This window comes from Schistocerca americana, chromosome 1 (genome assembly GCF_021461395.2).
Source record: "Schistocerca americana isolate TAMUIC-IGC-003095 chromosome 1, iqSchAmer2.1, whole genome shotgun sequence".
Taxonomy (NCBI): Eukaryota; Metazoa; Arthropoda; class Insecta; order Orthoptera; family Acrididae; genus Schistocerca; species Schistocerca americana.
In genome coordinates, this window is record NC_060119.1 from 464,918,001 (window position 1) to 464,940,893 (window position 22,893).

General features: G+C 43.4%; 1 protein-coding gene across 2 annotated transcripts in view; it reads right to left on the reverse strand.

Moving 5' to 3' along the window:
- Nucleotides 1-22,893, reverse strand: part of LOC124603448 (transmembrane protein 65) — a 524,529-nt gene that overhangs the window by 322,907 nt on the left and 178,729 nt on the right. Inside the window, exon 2 of one of the 2 annotated variants that reach the window (XM_047136396.1) lies at nt 20,035-20,160. The exons of the other annotated variant lie outside the window; for it this stretch is intronic. Coding sequence (XP_046992352.1) covers nt 20,035-20,160 — 126 coding nt within the window. The remainder of the gene's footprint in view (nt 1-20,034; nt 20,161-22,893) is intronic. 2 annotated transcript variants of the gene reach the window in all.

The following is a 22,893-nucleotide window of genomic DNA, read 5'->3' on the forward strand; positions in this document are numbered from 1 at the left end:
GTGTTTCGTAAACTATGCCCAATCATGATGTGAACTATATAAAATTCTGGTGTTAGACTGCTTAAATGTGCACCACCATCTGGCGGTATATGGAAGAGCTTACCTTAAAAATAGATTTGCATAACAACCAAAATCAAATGCCGGCGGAAGGTTCAAAAATGGCTCTGAGCACTATGGGACTCAACTGCTGAGGTCATTAGTCCCCTAGAACTTAGAACTAGTTAAACCTAACTAACCTAAGGACATCACAAACATCCATGCCCGAGGCAGGATTCGAACCTGCGACCGTAGCGGTCCTGCGGTTCCAGACTGCAGCGCCTTTAACCGCACGGCCATCTCGGCCGGCTGGTAGCGGTCATCCACGGCTACGATACATACGTAATAGTTATTTTGAAAGTTAAAGAAGAAACGAAGTACTTCTCTTATATCTGTATTCAGATCGTATCAGTTTTTTATCGAAGCGTATTTGAAAGGTGACTATTAACAGCCGTCAAGTAACGTATAAAATGCAATGCTTGACCGTCAGATGCTATTCCATTTAAACCCATGTATAAATGCATTTTATACATTTATCGAAGCGTTTATACGTACTTTATTCTGGGACATTTTAGCGTACTGCAGAAAGTACTCTACAGTAAAACACAAATTCGATGTTTATGTAAGCGCTCAATAGATTTATCCCGTTATCGGAGACAGGAATTCCGCGCGGGCGAAACGCTGCCTCTGTCACAGAGCCGAGTGGCCCCGCGCTGACCACAAACAATTTTACACTCGACCGTCCGGCGCGGCGCGACGCAGCAGCGGCAATTTGCTCTGCGGTAATGGGAAATGTCGAACACTTGAAGTGCCCGAGGCAGCTGCCGATGGACTTCCATCCTAACCGCTGCTCACGCTGCACCTCGGAAAACTAATAAATTTCCTTTCACGAGAGTCCCCGCGTCTTCTAACAAAACTAGTTTTGTAAATAAAACTGCCTTTTCCTGCTGCTAGTTACTTTATTTACGCCATACGCTTTTCGCCTTCTACTGTTCTAAGGCATCATCAGTGGGATTTATAACGATACAGTTTTGTTAGTTTTAGATTATTAAACAGTTCACTTCGCATTTTTTTTTTTTTTTTTTTTTGTAAAAAAAGTAATTACTTACGATTTGCTGATCTGCGTTCCCTCACATCTCGTCTGGAGGTCGCACTACCACGCGTATGGGATAAATACAGTACCTAGCAGCAGCAAAAGGCAGTTTTATTTACAAACCAAGTATTTACATTGGGTTAAAAAAATTGTTCAAATGGCTCTGAGCACTATGGGACTTAACATTTAAGGTCATCAGTCCCCTAGAACTTAGAACTACTTAAACCTAACTAACCTAAGGACATCACACACATCCATGCCCGAGGCAGGATTCGAACCTGCGACCGTAGCAGCAGCGCGGTTCCGGACTGAAGCGCCTAGAACCGCACGGCCACAACCGCCGGCTATATTGGGTTAGATAGAGCAGCAATCAGTCGTAGAATTAAGTTGCTTTAATATGACATTTATAGTCTCAACGCAGATCAGATTTCGACCTGTGTCAGGTCATTATCAATGCAGTGCGGAATTGTAGCAGTTGTTCGTGCTCAAGTGAATGCATTCACTTGAGCACGAACAACTGCTGCTGCCGATGGACTTCCGTCCTAACCGCTGCTCACGCTGCACCTCGGAAAACTAATAAATTTCCTTTCACGAGCGTCCCCGCGTCTTCTAACAAAACTAGTTTTGTATAAATAAAACTGCCTCCTAAACAACGTATTGGCTGGCAGCACAATCTATTTACCATACCAGTGAATGCATTCACTTGAGCACGAACAACTGCTACAATTCCGCACTGCATTGATAATGACCTGACACAGGTCGAAATCTGATCTGCGTGTAATCCTAAAGTCTACGAGTGACCAGATGCAGTCTTAAGATAGGCATGTTTAGATTTTGACAAGACATCCTTATCAGACTGACCATTTCGGCACTAGTAGATCTGTTCCATATACCAATCATACCACCTCCTAAACAACGTATTGGCTGGCAGCACAATCTATTTACCATACCAGAAATAAATTCCGAGGAGCACTAAGCTACTGAAGAGGCTGAAAATAACTCTGGCCCCTGTACTCTCATACAAACAGCACCTTCCAAACACAGCTACCGAACTTCAGAGCCACAACAACGCACTTCAGAAATTTTGCTAAATCATACAGAGAGCTCCCGCAGTTACTTTGAATTATCCCGATTTAGAATTGGCGTTCTAGGTAGCTGAGACGTGTTGTAGAATAGTTAAATAGCTGTCACGTAAATCTAATCGACACCCAGCTTAACGACATGAGTCTGACTTCCCGCTTCATCAGCCCTTTTATCATCGTCTACTAGATTCCAATGTCATACCACAGCTCACACGAAGAGACATGCCTCTAAAACACTAATACCATTGCAAATGTGAACCTGTCATCGATGTCATTTTTGACTTCCAGAGAAGAAGACTATAATGCAGTTGACCGACAATCATACACGTGCATTGTACAGTAAAGAACCATTGCTAATTGAGAGAGCTTACCCTACAAGGGTAGCCTCCAAGTAGATGTCACAAAATGGCACGTTCCTTTTTTGGCTTCAGCTCCCTACAAGAATATGAGGACGAACACGACAGCAATTTGCTGTATCGTCTGTGATCAAGTCTCTTCCACGGCCATCCAGGGGGACAGCTTCTCGATCTATGCAACACATCTACGAATATAGAAATTTCTCGTTTGAAGATCAAATTTCGGATTTTGTTTTTCCAACGAAACCTGCAAACCAACGGATACAGGCGCGTAATCAGACGATATGGCAATGTCGAACCTTAGCAAGTATAATATACTCTGATCAGCCAGAAGATTGTTGTTGTCGTTGTGATCTTCAGTCCTGAGACTGGTTTGATGCAGCTCTCCATGCTACTCTATCCTGTGCAAGCTTCTTCATCTCCCAGTACCTACTGCAACCTACATCCTTCTGAATCTGCTTAGTGTATTGATCTCTTGGTCTCCCTCTACGATTTTTACCCTCCACGCTGCCCTCCAATGCTAAATTTGTGATCCCTTGATGCCTCAAAACATGTCCTACCAACCGATCCCTTCTTCTAGTCAAGTTGTGCCACAAACTTCTCTTCTCCCCAATCCTATTCAATACGTCCTCATTAGTTACGCGATCTACCCACCTTATCTTCAGCATTCTTCTGTAGCACCACATTTCGAAAGCTTCTATTCTCTTCTTGTCCAAACTGGTTATCGTCCATGTTTCACTTCCATACATGGCTACACTCCATACAAATACTTTCAGAAACGACTTGCTGACACTTAAATCTATACTCGATGTTAACAAATTTCTCTTCTTCAGAAACGATTTCCTTGCCATTGCCAGTCTACATTTTATATCCTCTCTACTTCGACCATCATCAGTTATTTTACTCCCTAAATAGCAAAACTCGTTTACTACTTTAAGTGTCTCATTTCCTAATCTAATCCCCTCAGCATCACCCGATTTAATTTGACTACATTCCATTATCCTCGTTTTGCTTTTGTTGATGTTCATCTTATATCCTCCTTTCAAGACACTGTCCATTCCGTTCAACTGCTCTTCCAAGTCCTTTGCTGTCTCTGACAGAATTACAATGTCATCGGCGAACCTCAAAGTTTTTACTTCTTCTCCATGAATTTTAATACCTACTCCGAATTTTTATTTTGTTTCCTTTACTGCTTGCTCAATATACAGATTGAATAACATCGGGGAGAGGCTAGAACCCTGTCTCACTCCCTTCCCAACCACTGCTTCCCTTTCATGCCCCTCGACTCTCGTAACTGCCATCTGGTTTCTGTACAAATTGTAAATAGCCTTTCGCTCCCTGTATTTTACCCCTGCCACCTTCAGAATTTGAAAGAGAGTATTCCAGTTAACGTTGTCAAAAGCTTTCTCTAAGTCTACAAATGCTAGAAACGTAGGTTTGTCTTTTCTTAATCTTTCTTCTAAGATAAGTCGTAAGGTTAGTATTGCCTCACGTGTTCCAACATTTCTACGGAATCCAAACTGATCTTCCCCGAGGTCCGCTTCTACCAGCTTTTCCATTCGTCTGTAAAGAATTCGCGTTAGTACTTTGCAGCTGTGACTTATTAAACTGAAGATTATGACCACCTATCTACTATCGATATAAACCCGTTCAGGCGACATTCCATTTAAACCTGGCGAGGAATGACAGATACTCAGACACACGCACAGTCCACGTGGTACCAGTGAGCGTGCTGTCCTTGTGTAGAATGTGGAAGGCGCGCGGTATGTGTGAGTTTGATTGACGGCAGGTTATGATGCCCGGAGGCTCGGCGCGAGCATCTCGAAAACTGCACGAGTTGTCGAGGAGTGGTGCGGTGAGCGTCTTCAACACATAGCGAAACAAAGCTGAAACCACGTCCAGAAGTCGTGGGATTGAGTGACCACCCTCACATTATAGACGTAGGCTGTGCCCACTGGTAAAACAGGACAGGCGGCGAACAGTGGCGGAACTAACATCAGACTTTAATGCTGGGTAGAGTACAAGCGTGTCTGAATGCACAGCGCACCGAGCACTCGTAACGACGGGCCTCCGCGGGTGTTCTCAGCTCTCTCAACCACATAGAACTTCTAATCTGAATCTAAAAGCATTGGTGATTATAACAGGGCAGAATACTGGGAAAAACTGCAGTTATTCGAATAATTATAAATTGCATTCCTTTTGTTTCTTGCGCTTATGAGATTCTACTGAGTAAAGACCAGTATATTTAAGAATATAGAAGCAAAAATACATATAGTCAACGCACTCTAAGAAAAAACAGTGGCGTTATGGAGGAGTCCCGAGCAGAAAAGGCGTCGAACAAACACATGTAATCGCTCCACTGAAGAGAAATTGCGAGAAAGGGGGAGATGAAGGACTTAGAAACAGAACTGAGCGTTAGGAGTTAATGATCAATACTGTGCGATTGTCCATAATGTGAAGAGTTAACTGTAGAATAATTAAGGCGCTTTTGTGAATAGCTGGAGTTAACAAACAGCGCCCTTGCGCTGTCTAAGCGTTCATCCAAATTTTATATTTAAGATCAAAAAAATGGGTCAAATGGCTCGGAGCACTATGGGACTTAACATCTATGGTCATCAGTCCCCTAGAACTTAGAACTACTTAAACCTAACTAACCTAAGGACATCACACAACACCTAGTCATCACGAAGCAGAGAAAATCCCTGACCCCGCCGGGAATCGAACCCGGGAATTTAAGATCACACGAAACTGATTGTTTCTTCTGTTGCCGCAAGTGATTACTCCACTGACAAACGTCTGGCAACCGCTTTTAATTGTGAGATGATATGAGGTGATATACATAAATAAGATAAACGCCAAAAGGTAGTTAAGGTGACAGAACAGTTGTACGCCTAAATATAAAATATTTATAGAAATACACACATTATTTTTTCATTCTGAGGATTACTGGATTAATTTCGAAATAAATCATTCTGCATCAATATCGAATATGTGTGACGTCTTCTAGACAGTAATTTTTATTTTATTTATTATCACAGGTTCTTGAGGAAAAGCTTCTTAGCCGTAGAACGAGTCACTAAGCATGTAGTTCACAGGACACTGATAAGAGCAGCACGAAAATCAAGCGGTATGCCAGAGTACATGAATATGAGTTTTAAAATACAGCGAATGAATGACTAAGACAAAGTTATCCATTAGGGATGTGGAACATTGAAACTGTAATAAATAAAAGCTTTTCAACCTAGAGTTTGAGACTCTAACGTTATTTCGTTCACATTTCCGGTGGAGAGCTATTGAAAATGGAAACTGAAGTGTTATTCAAGCGCAAATCGCGAACAATGGACACTCTTTAAATGAATCCATTTTATTACTACAAATACCATTACCAAGCACGTGTCGATGGTAGGCGATGAAAACACGTAATTTCATCTGTCTCTAGATCTCGTAGTTCCAGTAACTAGTAACTCCATAATTAAAGAGATTTGAAAGTGCACGGATTTCCCTAATCTGTGAATAACTAGGCTTCAACTATACTGTTATACATGCAGCAATTTTCTGTGACACTTTATATTATTTGGAAAGAAACCGTTTTTGCTTCACCTACAAAATTTAACAAACTGGGCTTACGATATTTTCATTGCCTACCATCGATGTACTAAAATGGCAAATGGCAGCTAAATAATTCTGAGACACCTGACACCTGAACAACAACTTCCATGATTTTCGCCAACTACCAACTGTACTTTCGTCCGCAGGTATGAAATACGTTTACACAAACTCTTCATTAGATAAACCTTAATGTGTACAACTATGATTTCTCCAAATTCCACTGACACACGAACCACGTTGCTCGTCGATAAATTTAATATGCCAGTCAGTTGGAGTACACTTGAAAACGAAAACATGCTGTTAATGTAGACAAAGGAAAGCATTGTTAGTATTGGATACAGTTAACAAGAGTGCCTTCATGCGTTGTTAGTAAGGGACAACCATACACACAAACATAGAGCGCTGTCCGCTGAAGTACGTAGCGGCGTCTCGTAGGGTGTGACGTCATGCAGTCCCTCCACCTGTTGTCCCAGCCCGCACGCAACCCCGACAAATCTCATGCAAGGACGCAGCAGCGCAGCGCAGAGCACAGCAGCAGCTAACGGGTCTTCGCGCACGAGCAGGGAGTGCAATGTTGACTTACCTTGCCTCTCATCTGTCTGCCTAATGATGCTGCTGTAACTGACGAGAACGTCGCGAAGTAACATGTATCTCGTCATCTACGAATGCAAATAAGTGTCAACGCTGATGTTACTGGAGAAACGATGTAATGCCACCAGACAACAGTCAACGTGTTTCTGATAGCGTTGCCAGTGACATCTACAGAGCACCCGTACTTCTGAGCGTTGAAAGATGCAGATGGCAATGGCTGAGCTTCTATCCTTGCATATACCTACGCACGAAGTTCACTGCATGATCTTTCTACAACAAAAATTGTATCATTTAAGTATTACGAATTGAATATTATGGTTCATGATATGCGGAATGGAGGAAGCTAAACGCCACTTCAGGAGTAACCCAGTTGGACAAGGATAGGGGAAGACGCAAGCGCGTTACTTCATTGGAGGGACCTTAACGATATCCAGCTGAAGCGATTGAGGGAACCTGTGAAAACACATCCACCCTTTAATTTCAAGACCGTGACAGAAACGTAGTAAGAAGATCGATCATTCTGCTCCTTTCAAACTCACTCACTTGCTAATACAGCTCAAAAGGCAATCTTTTGCATGTAATTGTGTAGGTTTCTGCGACCAGAATCGGTCTGGTACCATGTCATTTTTGAAATAACTGTCACCGACGTTTCGGTCTCGTTGGTGATATTTACAATATGATGCGGCGCCACACCCAAGAGACTTGTATGTTGTTTTCAGAAGGTGGTGCTCCACCGCTCGTTAATATTTGAAGAATGCGATATTTACTGCCACGAGATGCTGATAAAATTTCTTTATCGAAGAACCAGTATCGGTTCAAGGGCAATCATCAGGTTATTAAAAGCATTTACGTCATACTAGACTAGTGGTGGTCAACCGGTCCCTACCGCTCACTAGTGGGTGTTCCTGCTTCCACGACGGTCAGCAGGTGACAAGGGTTCTACAAATATTTTCATAGCTTTTCGTAAAATTTTGACGTAAATTATTTGGTTATTATTATTATATGCTTCAACATGCTGTAATTCTGATTTATAATTTTTACAAAGGAACGTCACTTCCCCACTTTCTAAATCAACATTACTGTGCAACAGGTGGGCCGTTAAAAAATTTTACTACTAACCATGATACAAAAGTGGGCGGTAGGTAAAACAGATTGACTATTACTGTACGGGACGATATGAAATCAGGAGACCCATTTGAAATTTTCGCACTTCTAACGTTTTAATTAACGACAACATTTGAAAAAGTGAAGTCGTCGAGCCGGCCGGTGTGGCCGTGCGGTTCTAGGCGCTTCGGTCTGGAACCGCGTAACCGCTACGGTCGCAGGTTCGAATCCTGCCTCGGGCATGGATGTGTGTGATGTCCTTAGGTTAGTTAGGTTTAAGTAGTTCTAAGTTCTGGGGGACTGATGACCACAGAGGTTAAGTCCCATAGTGCTCAGAGCCATTTTGTAGTCGTCGAGATAGCTGTGGGAATGATGAAAAAACATCTTGAAAAATGAACCGAACGACGTGAAATAATAATCATGAATTTATAGTGCATACTTGTATAAACCTACATTCCCATGCACTTGATTTTGAACAAAATTCTTTACAGAGTATTATAGTACCTCTACCTCGGCGTAAACTATAGTTCACGTAAGAATGTAATCCTCGTTTACTTCCTGTTTTTCATTTCCTTTAAGGATTACAAAAATGTTGGTTGAAAAAGGCTACATACAGTTTTCCGTGACTAAAGACGGGATTTGGTAAATACAATCCTACTCTTGGAAGAATTTGTCCCTGCGACTTGTTTATAGTAATCGAAAATGCAATTCTAATAGGCAGTTGTCTTCGTGTCATGACAAGGCATGCTTGGATGAGATGAAGTTACGTTTATCCGTAGTATTACAACAGTTTTCTCGGTGTCTGTCAGCTGAGCATTATTTGTAAATTAATTGAGTTTCATTATAACCGAGCGTGCTCCACTGACTAAGCCCTGTTTAGCGCTCAGGTTTCTTATTAAATTAACAACAGTATTTTTCTGTAGTATAAGTTTATGTAGCGGTAACCCTGACGCATCTCATGAATTTCAGAATTCCACAGTATGTTTGTGGTTTCGGAAAGTACATTCGTTCAGAAAGTCAGCGTGAACGACGGGCAGACACAACGTGCTACCGCAGTGGTCACGCTAATTGTCATGACTATGCTGTACATAAATTATGCAGTTAATAAGTACTGTAAAACAAATAAAATGGTATTTGTAATAAGATAATATGGAAAGGGACTCGTTTATTCATGATTAATAAATCAATTTCGTGAAATATAGATATGAACTTGGACATCCATGATATCCTTCCCTTTTGCCTATGATGGTTGAGACTCTCTTATGTTAAAATTTTCTACAAATAGTTAGTTTTAGCGCAAAATTGGTACTCAATATCAGAAGCCGATTAAAAAACCAGTCTAAAGACACTTCATTCACTGTTTTACGATTACTATGTATTGAGAAGAAGAGAAGTTGATTTCAGAAATAATATATATAAAATCAATCAAATGGCTCTGAGCACTATGAGACTTAACTTCTGAGGTCATCAGTCCCTTAGAACTTTGAACTACTTAAACCTAATTAACCTAAGGACATCGCACACATCCATTCCCAAGGCAGGATTCGAACCTGCGACCGTAGCGGTCGCGCGGTTCCAGACTGAAGCGCCTAGAACCGCTCGGCCACAACGGCCGATTATAAAATCAATCGCGCCAGATAATAAAATCCTTGAATTCCTCGCTGTTGTACATGATATTATAAATCAATTATTCCTTTATATCGTCTAGTATGATGTTGTTAACGCTTTTATCAATCTGTTTATTCGTGGACCGAAACAGCCTGTTCAATAGAGTAATTTTATCAGAAGCTCTCGGCGGTTAATCACGACGTTGTTTAAACTTGTGTGTTAATTTTTCGTGTGTTTTCACTTCGTTTGAGAACTCTTCAGTGACAGAGAACAATACTGAGCCTATACGCACGTCGTCTCCCTACAGTCTTAATGTGAGTACATTTTTCTGCACATACACTCTGTACGGTTTCATTCAAGGCGTTGCTGTTTCACAAACGTCAGTGTGTTGTGAGAAAGATAAAATGCTTCTCAGACAAGCAGTGGATGGGAGCACCGAGGCAAAAGCGGGCTGCGCTCGCAGTCCACGGTGCAGAAAACGCGGACTGGGCGCCCTATAGGGCTGGGCAGGCCAGTTAGCAGCCACACGGCCAGGCCGCTTCCTGCGGTCCCTTTGATGGCGACTCTCCCGAAGCCGCAAGGCCATTTAGCTGCCCCTCAAAGCTACGTGCAAACAGACCGCGTCTCCCTTCTCGCACCGCTCAAAAGTAGACAGCAAGACACAATCCCATCGAGAATTAGTCCACGCTACACTTTCCACTAAACCCCGTATTTGTACAACGTAGTGAATCATAAGGGAAGTGCCTACACATTTTTAACAGATACGACATAGTGATCGATCACGCAAGACGAAATTATTCACCCACCGAACAAGAAAGGCGATAACACGGATCCGATCAAATACAGTGGCGTATTCTTTTTGCCAAACACTTACATTTTCTTTCTTCCTAAGCCAATTAGAAGAACAAACAGGTCAGGTGAACACCAGCAGAACAGTTACGAAACCACACTGAAGCGCCGAAGAAACTGGCATAGGCGCGCGTATTCAAATACAGAGGTATGTAAACAGGCGGAATCCGGCGCTGCGGTCGGCAACGCCTATATAAGACAAGTATCTGGCGCAGTTAGATCGATTATTGCTGCTACAAAGGGCGGGTTATCAAGATTTAAGAGTTTGAACGTGGTGTTATAGTCGCCACACGAGCGATGGAACACAATATCTCCGAGGCAGCGATGAAGTGGGGATTTTCCCGTACGATTACATCACTAGTGTACCGTGAATGCCAGGAATTCAGTAAACCATCAAATCTCCGAAATCGTGCGGCCGGAAAAAAAAATCCTGCAAGAACGGGACCAACGTCAACTGAAGAGAATCGTTCAACGTGACAGAAGTGCACCCTTCCGCAAATTGCTGCATATTTCAATGCTGGGCCATCAACAAGTGTTAGCGTGCGAACCATTCAACGAAGCCGGCCGTAGTGACCGAGCGGTTCTAGGAGCTTCAGTGCGAAACCGCGCGACTGCTACGGTCGCAGGTTCGAATCCTGCCTCGGGCATGGATGTGAGTGATCTCCTTAGGTTAGTTAGGTTTAAGTAGTTCTAAATTCTAGGGGACTGATGACCTCAGATGTTAAGTCCCATAGTGCTCAGAGCCATTTGAACCATTCAACGAAACATCATCGATATGGGTTTTCGGAGCCAAAGGCCCATTCGTGTACCCTTGTACACAAAGCTTTACGCCTCGCCTGGGCCTTCAACACCGACTGCGGACTGTCGACAGCTGGAAACATGTTACTTGACCGGACGAGTCTCGTTTCAAATTGAATCGAGCGGATGGACGTGTACGGGTACAGTGAAAACCTCATGAATCCATGGACCGTGCATGTCAGCAAAGGACTGTTCTAGCTGGTGGAGGCTATTTAATGGTGTGGGACACGTGCAGTTGCAGTAATACGAGACCCCTGATACGTCTAGATACGATTCCGGTAGGTGACATGTGCGTAAGCATCCAGTCTGATCATCTGCATCCGTCCATGTCCATTGTGCATTACGATGCGACACCCCACACGTCCTTAATTGCTACAGAGTTGCTCCAGGAACTCTCTTCGGAGTTTAAACACTTCCACTGGCCACCAAACTCCCCAGACATGAACATTATTGAGCATATCTGGAATGCCTTGCAACGTAATCTTAAGGATTTATGGACAGCCCTGCAGGATTCACGGTGAGTCCCCTCCAGCACTACTTCAAACATTAGTTGAGTCCATGCCACGTCGTGTTGCGGCACTTCTGCGTGTTCGAGGGAGCCCTGCACGATATTAGGCATGTTGGAAGGGTACAGTACCGCCCGACATTGAAAATAGGTACAACATTCTTCGTTATTCTTGTCAGAACAACATATTTTTTGTAATAATAACTCAATTTCACTTAACACACCGAAGCCGGATACTAGTGTACAATTTATTTATTTAATTGATCACATGTGCACTCCCACAAAATAAATCCATACATCCAGATTGGTGAGATCTGTGAAATGAATGTGTACTAGTGTCTTTAGTTCTTCAGTGTGCAAGGTGATAATATCGTCGACCTAAATTCTCAATCAACATCTTCGGATCTTTAAAAGGATATGTGGTGCTGTGAGCAGGGTAAAAATTTTTCGCACTTTGCGAGAACTATGTCCACAAAACTAAAATTTATGCAGAGTATCAGTTCCAGCGGGGCTTTGTGTAACTGATACCTTACATCAAGAGCGTTATGCGACGGTTCGAATTTAATTTTTTACCGAAAAATTTGAAAAAACTCTTTGGCCAGTAGGACAGTATTCTTAACCATCTTTAAATTGATTATCTTAAATTGGTTTTTATTGAGTCTTTTTTGTCTGTTATACAAAAATATCAATGGAAGTTCAAACACCTCCAGCGCAAGATGTAAATGGAGCTACCTAATAAGAATGCTTTACATGGAAAAAAGAACGTTATGAAATTAAGTTTAAACCTAAAAGGGTCTACGAAAAAGGTGCGGAGACTTCTACTGGCAGAATATGTAACTCACATGTATGTACCTACTCGAACCAACCGGTGTGATCGGAAGTTTCAAAGAAATTGTGGGTGGATGAAGTTGTGAAAGATCAGCTGCAACTGTAGGCAGATTTTGACTTAGGAATATGACCTTAAAGGCAAATAAATGCCAAATTTCAAAAGACTGTACACATAAATAACCTGCAAAGCTCTTGCGAAATCAATATATGAAGTGAATAACCTTCGACCTCTGAGTCTTTTGATTAGAAAGGGACTTTCCACCATTCTGTCTAACTTGGTTCTAAACTAAAATTATCCGACAATGGTAAAGTGATAGCAAAGGCCAAAATATCGTGAATTCTGCATGCAATATGCGACATGGAATGCTTAGGCTCTGCTGACGACTTAGCAGTCTACGACTGCATGAGCCACATAAAAGGCTCCACATGACAGTGTCGAAGGAAGACCTCTAGATATCATATGTGACAACACGGAACTATTTGGGAAGTATTTTCGTTCATATTCCTTGAAGTAAGTCTGTATAATAGGGAGTGTTCGAAAGAAATGAAGACTTGCATGAAATTACTACATCATCTAATATCCTGCAGACCGCAATTGAGAAATTACTGCCGGCCGGAGTGGCCGAGCGGTTCTAGGCGCTACAGTCTGGAACTGCGCGACCGCTACGGTCGCAGGTTCGAATCCTGCCTCGGGCACGGATGTGTGTGATGTCCTTAGGTTAGTTAGGTTTAAGCAGTTCTAAGTTCTAGGGGACTGATGACCTCAGAAGTTAAGTCCCATAGTGCTCAGAGCCATTTGAACCATTTGAGAAATTACTAAGATATTTGTATCGCTGAAAACACTGCACCGTATATACTTTGGAAGATTCGCCCTATTGTAGCAACAGAAAATCAAGGCCGGAGTACTCTCAGGCAATAGAATGAAACGGAATTTGCAGTAAGTGGAGAACAAGGGAACTTTACATCCTTATTAGATAGCTTCATTTACATCATGCGCTAGAGGTGTTTGAAATTCCATTGACATTTTTGTATAATAGACAACAAAAGGCTCAACAAAAATCAATTTAAGAGATTCACTTTAAAGAAAGTGAAGAATAACTGGCTACAGGAAACCAAAGAACACACAAAAGGAATGAACAACATTAGAGACGAAATTTGAAATCATAGAACGTTTCATACATCAGTAACTAAGCGCAAATTAGCTGTGAATAAATGTAATAAATGCTTAGAAGACGTAATAAACAAAACAGTGGTTTCATTAAACTATTCTAATAGGATATGAAGGTAACAAATAGCGTCTCCCAGACCAACTAACATGTTACAGGCACTTTATGGGCAAAATGAAGAAACAATGACTGATAAAGCATTAATAAATTAGATTTATTCGTGTAATCGCCAATCTCAACAAATTCTATCATCAGATGGCGAGATTCTGTGTTCGTACAAGTTACTGGTTGTAGAGTGTCAAAATTTAAGTTAATAAAGATGGCAACCAAATATGTAGTCCACATATACGCACTTTTTAATCCAGAAAAACACTTTGCTTCAAATTCACTATTTCTGAATTGCTTAGCAAACGTCTCGGGAACATCTGTTCTCTTCATGATTATCTCCCATTCATTATCTCCTTCGACTTCATTTTACAGTACCTCGTGATTCCGTACTTAATATGAGCATTCAATCTTCAATGCCCGTATGTAGCAACACATTTCCACGGTCTAAATACTGCTGCAGTCCAGCCTCTCCTTCATGTCAGTTTATGATATCTCCAAACGTACTTTATCGAAGCCAGTTACCGTCTGGTTGATACTAAATGTGACTCATCCCTTTCTATAGTTTATTCCCGCTCGTCTCAGGATTTCGAACGTCTCATTCCCTCTTACATTGTCGAAGGAATTTTTGACGTTCACTAATGTCATGAGACTGTACGGATTGCTTTCTTCTCTTCTTTCCTTTATCAACCGTAAGGTCAGCGTTCCTTCTCCAGCCTATGCACCTATTCTTAAACTAAATTCCAATTTCTGTTTCTGCCCTAGCACGTACTATTGTAGTCATCATTTACAAGTTTCCATCCGTCCGATGTAATCACGTTTGTGTGTTCGTGCGTTCTGTAATTGTGTGGTCATTATGCTTTTCTGAAAACTTGATGCTAAGTCCCACGTTTCATAGATTCCGCAAACCATATTAAATAATCAAGTGGTTCCTCGACCTCACAATGATTTCTTCATCTTTTAGGCGTGTCATCGACTACTGCATTTGCGTATGAGCTCAGTCATTATGTGCTCTATCAATTTCGGAATACTGCACCTTCTTCCAAATTAACCTCCTTGTCTTCTGCCACGCTGCAAGACAGCTCTTGTCATAAGGACCTTAGGGTGCACCGCTTACGCCTATTTGTGATCAACGAAAGTTTCCTGTTTTCACTTTGTAGCTTAACGTCATTTCTTATCATGTCCTAGAAATTACGTTGAGCCTTCGTGATTTTGTTCAGATGTGATCTCTCAAGCAATCCAACGATGATGCTCCCTGGTTTTTGTTAATTTAATTTAATGAGATCTGTTTTGTTACTTGCCCATCTCTCTCTCTCTCTCTCTCTCTCTCTCTCTCTCTCTCTCTCTCAGTTACTAATATCTTTGGCTTCTCTGGACCTAATTATTTCGTTCATTATCATATTATATTTACTTATCTGCTAGAATAAACTCAACATTTTTAATTGTAACAATGTACAATGCCTCAGAGAATCATCTCCTTTTTCCTTATTAGTATTCGTCTCGTTGCTATATGTTCCTTTGGTATGGTCTTCTAAATTTAACTTCCTACTTATCCGAATACATATTTTTACTTGAATATGTGTTGTAGCAAGTTATTTGCTTCTTAAATATCGAACTTACGGCGTCGAACTGGTTTATTTCCGTATCTTCAGCTCTTCCTCGAGTTTACCTTCTCTCTTAATTTTGTAAGAGGGTATTCACTACAACCAATTAAAAAGTCATAGAAGTCCAGAAGCACTTATTCTTTCCCTTTTCGCTCCATCTGTCGTTTTCCTCTAAAATTATGCCTTTCTTCCACTTCTCTATTATTACGTCACAAAACTATGACATGTATACTTTCTCTTAGATATATTTCTCCAGTTCGTTAATATCCTTAAACCTCTGTTATATTTATCACCAGTTTGTAAGACGAACAAGGGTATCTATACAGTGGTGGCTGTTATTGCTTTCGTTTCACTCCTATGAAAAATAATTCAACAGATGGGTCGCTCGATGTAAATCACTCTTTTACCTATCCCGCTTCATTGCGAAACATACCTAGCCTCGGTCAGTTAAACCCTAACACTAGCAAAGATATTGCAAGTATAACTTCCAATTTTATGTAACCTAGTCGGTCTGTTAGTATCATATAGGTGTATCTCATATCGATCATAGTGTACATAATGCTAAGGAGCAAAGGATGGGGCGTGAGAATATTGGGACATGGTGGGTCTCACTTTATCTGGTTCATCTGATGCGACCTATCTGAATAAGGTACTGCTCACAATTTCGTAATGCGTGTTAACTCACAGACTTATCAGTATGAACCTTCAGTCGTTTTTTAGGTATATTGCTCAGATAATTGTGATCGTTATCTTAATATATATGTAAAGGAAGGAGAGTTCTGGGTTACGTATTCCTCCATTAGCTGTTCGGTGACTAATTCGCCAGGAGCCGTGCAGCTTGGGACACTCTTCCAGTATGTTAATTGCACCAGCAGTATTACTTGATGGTGTGAACTCTTACTTGTTAGTCACTTTCGAACGTATCATATCGCTCATAGCAGCCGCAACGCGAAAAACAAAGGATCAGCCATGGAAATAGTGTTACGGGGCACAGTTCTCTGCTTCGTGTAGTAGGACCTGCTCATTATCAACAAAATTTTTCAGGGTATGTAGCGGAACTGCCAACACGCAAAATTCACCGACATTTTCGCCATTTGAAACAGTAGCCGAAACGTCAGAGAAGTATGGTTCAAATGGCTCTGAGCACTATGGGACTTAACATCTGAGGTCATCAGTCCCTAGAACTTAGAACTACTTAAACCTAACTAAACTAAGGACATCACACACATCCATGCCCGAGGCAGGGTTCGAACCTGCGACCGTAGCGGTCGCGCGGTTCCAGACTGAAGCGCCTAGAACCGCTCGGCCACTCCGGCCGGCAGAGAAGTATGCATATTGACAATGCGATCATATACCCTGAAGAAATTTATTGATTGTGTCAAAGGTCGCGGAAGCCTAGCTTACAAGGATCTATTCAGTCTGAAACTAAAAACAGTCGCTATTCTACCGGCAGCACAACTATCAATTTCACGAGAATTCTAAAGTTTACCGGTGTGGAATCTTCAGCGCATCCCGATATTTCAATTCGATTACTCTGTCAGTACTATGAAAGGATGGAGTAACAGACAAGTGAATGGCCAGACATTGTAGGATATACTCCATCAGGTTAAAGTGACTTAACCTCTTCACCTTGGAGGCTTTTGGTAGCCAAGCAACCATTAAAATAACGCTCAGGTTCAGGCAAATTCCCATATTTAAGAGCGCCAGTCCTGGGTGTTCTGTTATGTCATTTTTAAACAGACATGTTTTTCAAAAACAATGAGAATGTTTATAAAATAACTTTAGCTGCTGCCAGTCACGCTTTTCTTTTATTTGTCTATTTACACACATCAAAAAAAGTTTTACGTCACTCCGGTTCCCAGAACTCCTGAAGATAGACGTTGACTGTGGATATTGTATCACAGACACAGTCCCTTTGAGTGTTCAGAGGTGTCACTAAACCCACCTAAAGACGTAAACAATTATGCATGAGCAGCGCTCCAGTACACGGCTCGTGTTGCCTATACTTTAACCATGCCTAGACGGTGAATATCGCGGTCCGAGCGTGTCCGCATTGTTACTTTGTGCCAGGAAGTGCTCTCAACAAGGGGTGTGTCCAGGCGTCTCGGAGTGAGCCACAGCGTTGTTGTTCGGAAACGGAGGAGATACAAAGAGCCAGGAACTGTCGATGACATGCCTCGCTCGGGTTATCCAAGGGCTACTACTGCAGTGGATGACCGCTACCTACGGATTATGGCTCGGAGGAACCCTGACAGCAACGCCACCATGTTGAATAATGCTTTTCGTGCAGCCACAAGACGTCGTGTTACGACTCAAACTCTGCGCAATAGGTTGCATGATGCGCAACTTCACTTGGTTCAAATGGCTCTGAGCACTATGGGACTTAACATCTATGGTCATCAGTCCCCTAGAACTTAGAACTACTTAAAGCTAACTAACCTAAGGACATCACACAACACCCAGCCATCAAGAGGCAGAGAAAATCCCTGACCCCGCCGGGAATCGAACCCGGGAACCCGGGCGTGGGAAGCGAGAACGCTACCGCACGACCACGAGATGCGGGCGCGCAACTTCACTCCCGATGTCCATGGCGAGATCCATCTTTGTAACTACGACACCGCGGTACAGATGGGCCCAACAACATGCCGAATGGACCGCTCAGGATTGGCATCACGTTCTCTTCACTGACGAGTGTCGGTTATGCCTTCAACCAAACAATCGTCGGAGAAGTGTTTGGAGGGGAAACCGGTCAGGCTGAACGCCCCAGACACACTGTTCAACGAGTGCAGCAAGGTGGAGGTTCTCTACTGTTTTGGGGTGGATTACGCCGCTGTCGGTCGTGGAAGGCGCCGTAACGACTGTACGATACGTGAATTCCATCCTCTGACCGAAAGTGCAGCCTTACCGGCAGCATATTGGCGAGGCATTCGTCTTCATGGACGATAATTCGCGCTCCCATCGTGCACATCTTTTGAACGACTTCCTTCAGGATAACGACATCGCTCGAACTAGCGCGGCCAGCAAGTGCTTGAGACATGAACCCTATCGAACAATCCTGTGATGGATTGGAAAGGGCTGTTTATGGACGACGTGTCCCACCAACCACTTTGAGGGATCCACGCCGAATCGCCGTTGAGTAGCTGGACCAACAGTGCCTTGAACTTGTGGATATTATGCCACGACGAATACAGGCATGCATCAGTACAAGACGACGTGCTACTGGGTATTGGAGGTACCGGTGTGTACAGCAATCTGGACCACTACCTCTGAAAGTCTCGCTGTATTGTGGTACAATATGCAGTGTGTGGTTTTAATGAGGAATAAAAAGGGCAGAAATGATGTTTATGTTGATCTATATTCCAGTTTTCTGTACAGGTTCCGGAACTCTCGGAACCCAGGTGATACAATTTTTTAAGTGTGTTTTTATTTATTGCACGAAACGTTTTGTGAATTTTTCCATTTTCAAGTGAGTTTTTCGTGCATCATGGTATTTATCCTTGATGTTTAGGATGTTGAGGTTCTGTATTATTGAGTTGCCTATACTGAAATACACAGCGTGTGTCAATAATGTTGCGACAAATTTCGAGGGGCTTTAGAGAGGTCTTGAGGAACAAATCTCGGATAGGAACCCAGCAAATTCTCACTCAACGATGCTACAGACTGCCGATGTTACAGGCGGCGGCGCCTGCCACTTGGCCACGCCTCTGACAGCATACGTGACTTTGTGGTCTGACGGGTTGTGGGAGGAAGGTCTCGCAATGTTGTCTGCTGGTGTTCGAGCGTGGCGCGGAGCCCACGAAACCATAAACCCAAGTTGTCAGCTAGCTGATGGTGGCTATGTAATGTTGTCGGCTGTGTTTACATGGAATGGACTGCTGCATTTTCGGCTGCTTGGACGCCATTTGCAGCCATTAATGGACGTCATGATCCCAAACAACGATGGAATTTTTATGGATGACAATGCACCATGTCACTGGGCCACAATTGTTCCCGATTGGTTTGAAGAATATTCTGGAGAATTCGAGTGAATGTTTCGCCACCGAAATCGCCCGACGAGAATCCTATCGAACATTTATGGGACGTAATCGAGAGGCCAGTTCCTGCACAAAATCCTGTATCGGCAAGACTTTCGCAATTACGGGCACCTGTAAAAGGCAGCATGGGTCAGTACTTGTGCATGGGACTTCCAACGACTTCACCTCAGTGTATAACATAAAAATGTGACTGGCAGCCGCAAAACGTACTTTATGAACAAGCAAACTGAAGGATAAGAGAAGGGGAATAAGAGTGTTGCAGTCTTGTACGGTAGTTGTCTACTTCAGTTTAAAGGGCCAGTCCATATCGGATATCCTCCTAGTTGTTAGGCTACATAGGGGATAACTTTCAGGGTAATTTGAACCGACAGACTTGCCAGTCTGAGTCATTTTCAGTGTTAAGCACGTTAGTTCGATCATGGCCATCGCAGTATGTAGGAATATGGTAAGTTGGGTCGTTGTGGACACGTGGTTCGAGGTTTGTCGGAACCTGCTCAGTTTGGGAGACCCTAGCAGCTGACTCTGCAGCTGACGTGACATCAATGTTCAGGTGAGGGAGAAGAGCGAACTTCCGGCACGCGCTGTCCCTGCTGCCACTGTGCGCTTGCGCGTGTGGGTGGGGGGCTGCGTGCGGGCGATGCGGGCAAGCCTGGATTGGCGGCGTACCGGTCTTGCGGAGCAGCCACTCCTCTGGCACGGCACAGTAGGCGCCCGTGGGGTCCACGTCTCCCAGGCGCGGCACCTTGCTGGGGCGGCCGAACGTCGAGCGCAGCCGCTTGCCGGCCAGCTGTCCTGCTCAACCAGCACAACTTAAGTCACCACCCGTCGGCCACAAGCGAACACGATGCGCTCGCCAAACGCCACGCCCTCTCGTCCGCCTTCTTACAGTCTGTGGATAGAACAAAAAAGACAAAGCACACCGTCTCGTTTGGAAGCAACGATTTTCCAAGTGCAGTGCCGCATATGAAATTAGTCTGAGTTCTTTGAAGAAAAAGATGAACGTGAAGCACGATGGTTTCCGTATGCTTATTATTTTTCTCTTCGTCAGACTTATGACGAGTTTGATGCTTCCACAATGAGATTTTCACTCTGTAGCGGAGTGTGCGCTGATATGAAACTTCCTGGCAGTTTAAAACTGTATGCCGGGCCGAGACTCGAACTCGGGACCTTTGCCTTTCGCGGGCAAGTGCTCTACCAACTTTTTTTTTTTATCTCGGGGCGGACGTCGTAAGACATCCATTTATGTTCGTTGTTGATCGATTGACTCAGTTTTTTTATTACAGAGAGCACGTAACTCTCTGACCAAACACGCTGAGCTACCGTGCCGGCGTCCAACTGAGCTACCCAAGCACGACTCACGCCCCGTCCTCATAGCTTTACTTCTGCCAGTACCTCGTCTCCTAACTTCCAGACTTAACAGAAGCTCTTCTGCGAACCTTGCAGAACTACTGAAAGAAAGGATATAGCAGAGACATGGCTTAGCCTCAGCCTGGATGATGTTTCCAGAATGAGATTTTCACTCTGCAGCGGAGTGTGCGCTGATATGAAACTTCCTGGCAGATTAAAACTGTGTGCCGGGCCGAGACTCGAACTCGGGACCTTTGCCTTTCGCGGGCAAGCTCAGTTGGTAGAGCACTTGCTCGCGACAAGGCAAAGGTCCCGAGTTCGAGTCTCGGCAGGGCACACAGTTTTAATCTGCCAGAAAGTTTCGAGTTTGATGCTACTTACTACAATTTCCTCTTCTGAGAGAATCTCTTCATCTTACAACACTTCCACTCAACATCTTCAATTATTTGTTATATACAAGGTGTCCTATTTATCTTTACCAACTCAACTAATTTTTTGTCCACAATCAAAATAAAAAAATTATACGAAGTCGAGAATGAGGAAAGCTATGGAAAGGATGGGTGGAAATTTATGACTTCCAGTCGCACAGGGCATTGTGGAAATGCAACGGCGAAAGCTGAAAATTTGTGTCGGACCGGAACTCGAACCCAGATTTACCGCTCCTTGTGAGCCGTTGTCTCAACCGCTTCGGCTACCCGGACTCAAATTTCCAACTCAACGCGTGCTGCAATTCTACGTCCCTCGTCTGTTAGCCACCCTTCTCGCAAGTTATTGATTCCCGCACTGAAACAGACGTCAAGGAGCCGTCGCGCTGGAACAGAAATGAACATATTGGAGTGGTGTCTCTTCTGTCGGACATCAGTTAAGGCAACCGCTCATGAAAAGCGGTAAATCCGGGTCCGGGTCCCTGCCCGGCAAAAATTTTCAGCTTTCGCCATTGCATCACCACAATGCCCTGTGCGGACAGAAGTCACGAATTCTCTCTCGTCCCTTTCCTTTCTTTCCCCACGCTCTACGTTACATACACGTGTGCAACATAACACAGAATTGGCTTTGATCCTCCTGTACTAGCACACAGTGCAGGTTCCCGGGAATTACAGTACGCGCTAAGAAAACCAGTGAACATTGTTCACAACATTCTGGTATGAATTAGTGGCTATGCATCGATCATTGCAATGCACACTTGACAGAGTATGCAGAACTTTTTTTTGCAAAAACCACGATCGTCTAACATTATTCAGTCGTGTACTGGAAACCCTTCAATGGCGCAAGAAGTGGGCTTGCACCTATCAGTTCAGATTCCCGGTGCGGCCTCTGCTCTGTAAAGCCGCTGCTTCCAAGCGCTACGGCTCGCGCTGCGGAACGAGGAGTTCCAACGCGCGCCAACAGTGCGTGACAGCAGACTGCCGGAAACCTGTAAAATGGAGAAGTTATATCGTAGATCAACAGAGCAGTATCAAAGAGCCCGTTTTCACGGGCACTGTGTGGGCACTGGCTCGTTTGTCGCTTCCACAGTGCAGCTGGACACAAATTGTCGCTCGTAATACCTGAAACTATAAGCTGTAGCAAATAAAACAAATTAGTAACATATCGTACAGCACTATTCCACAACGCTCCAGATTGAGGGCAATAGCAGCTCTCGCGTCTGCCACAGGCAGCAGAGTTCACCTTTGCTGAAAACAATTAAGAATAGTTAGCGTACAGGAAACGGCAGGTTAGGAATGTGAAATCAGAATAAGGGTTAGTTGTACAGGGTAATAAATTTTTCCCTGAAAAACACCCTAAATTCTTCGAAAACGCTCTACGGAAATTAATTTCATTGATTTTTATTGTTATTTCACCAAATCGGTAACATTTTTTGTTGCCAGCAGTGTTCCTGTTCCTGATTGATAACAAGTGTTCTAAGCATATTACGTAAATATGTGCAAGTATCCGAACCTGGTCTCATTTTAAATAATATTGCCCCGTTCTTGTGACTAGGTCCTGTTGCAACGCCGATAGTTCGGATACTACAATATGTGGCCTTCATAGCGGTGACGATGTGACCTGTTGATCTAATAAAGCTCCTATCGGGCGTTCTACGTTAATGGTATTTTATTTTCACTCGGCTTGCGTTGTATGTCCGACGAGGGAGGGAAACTTCCGGTTTCACAAGTGCGCTCAGCGGTGAGCGACAAG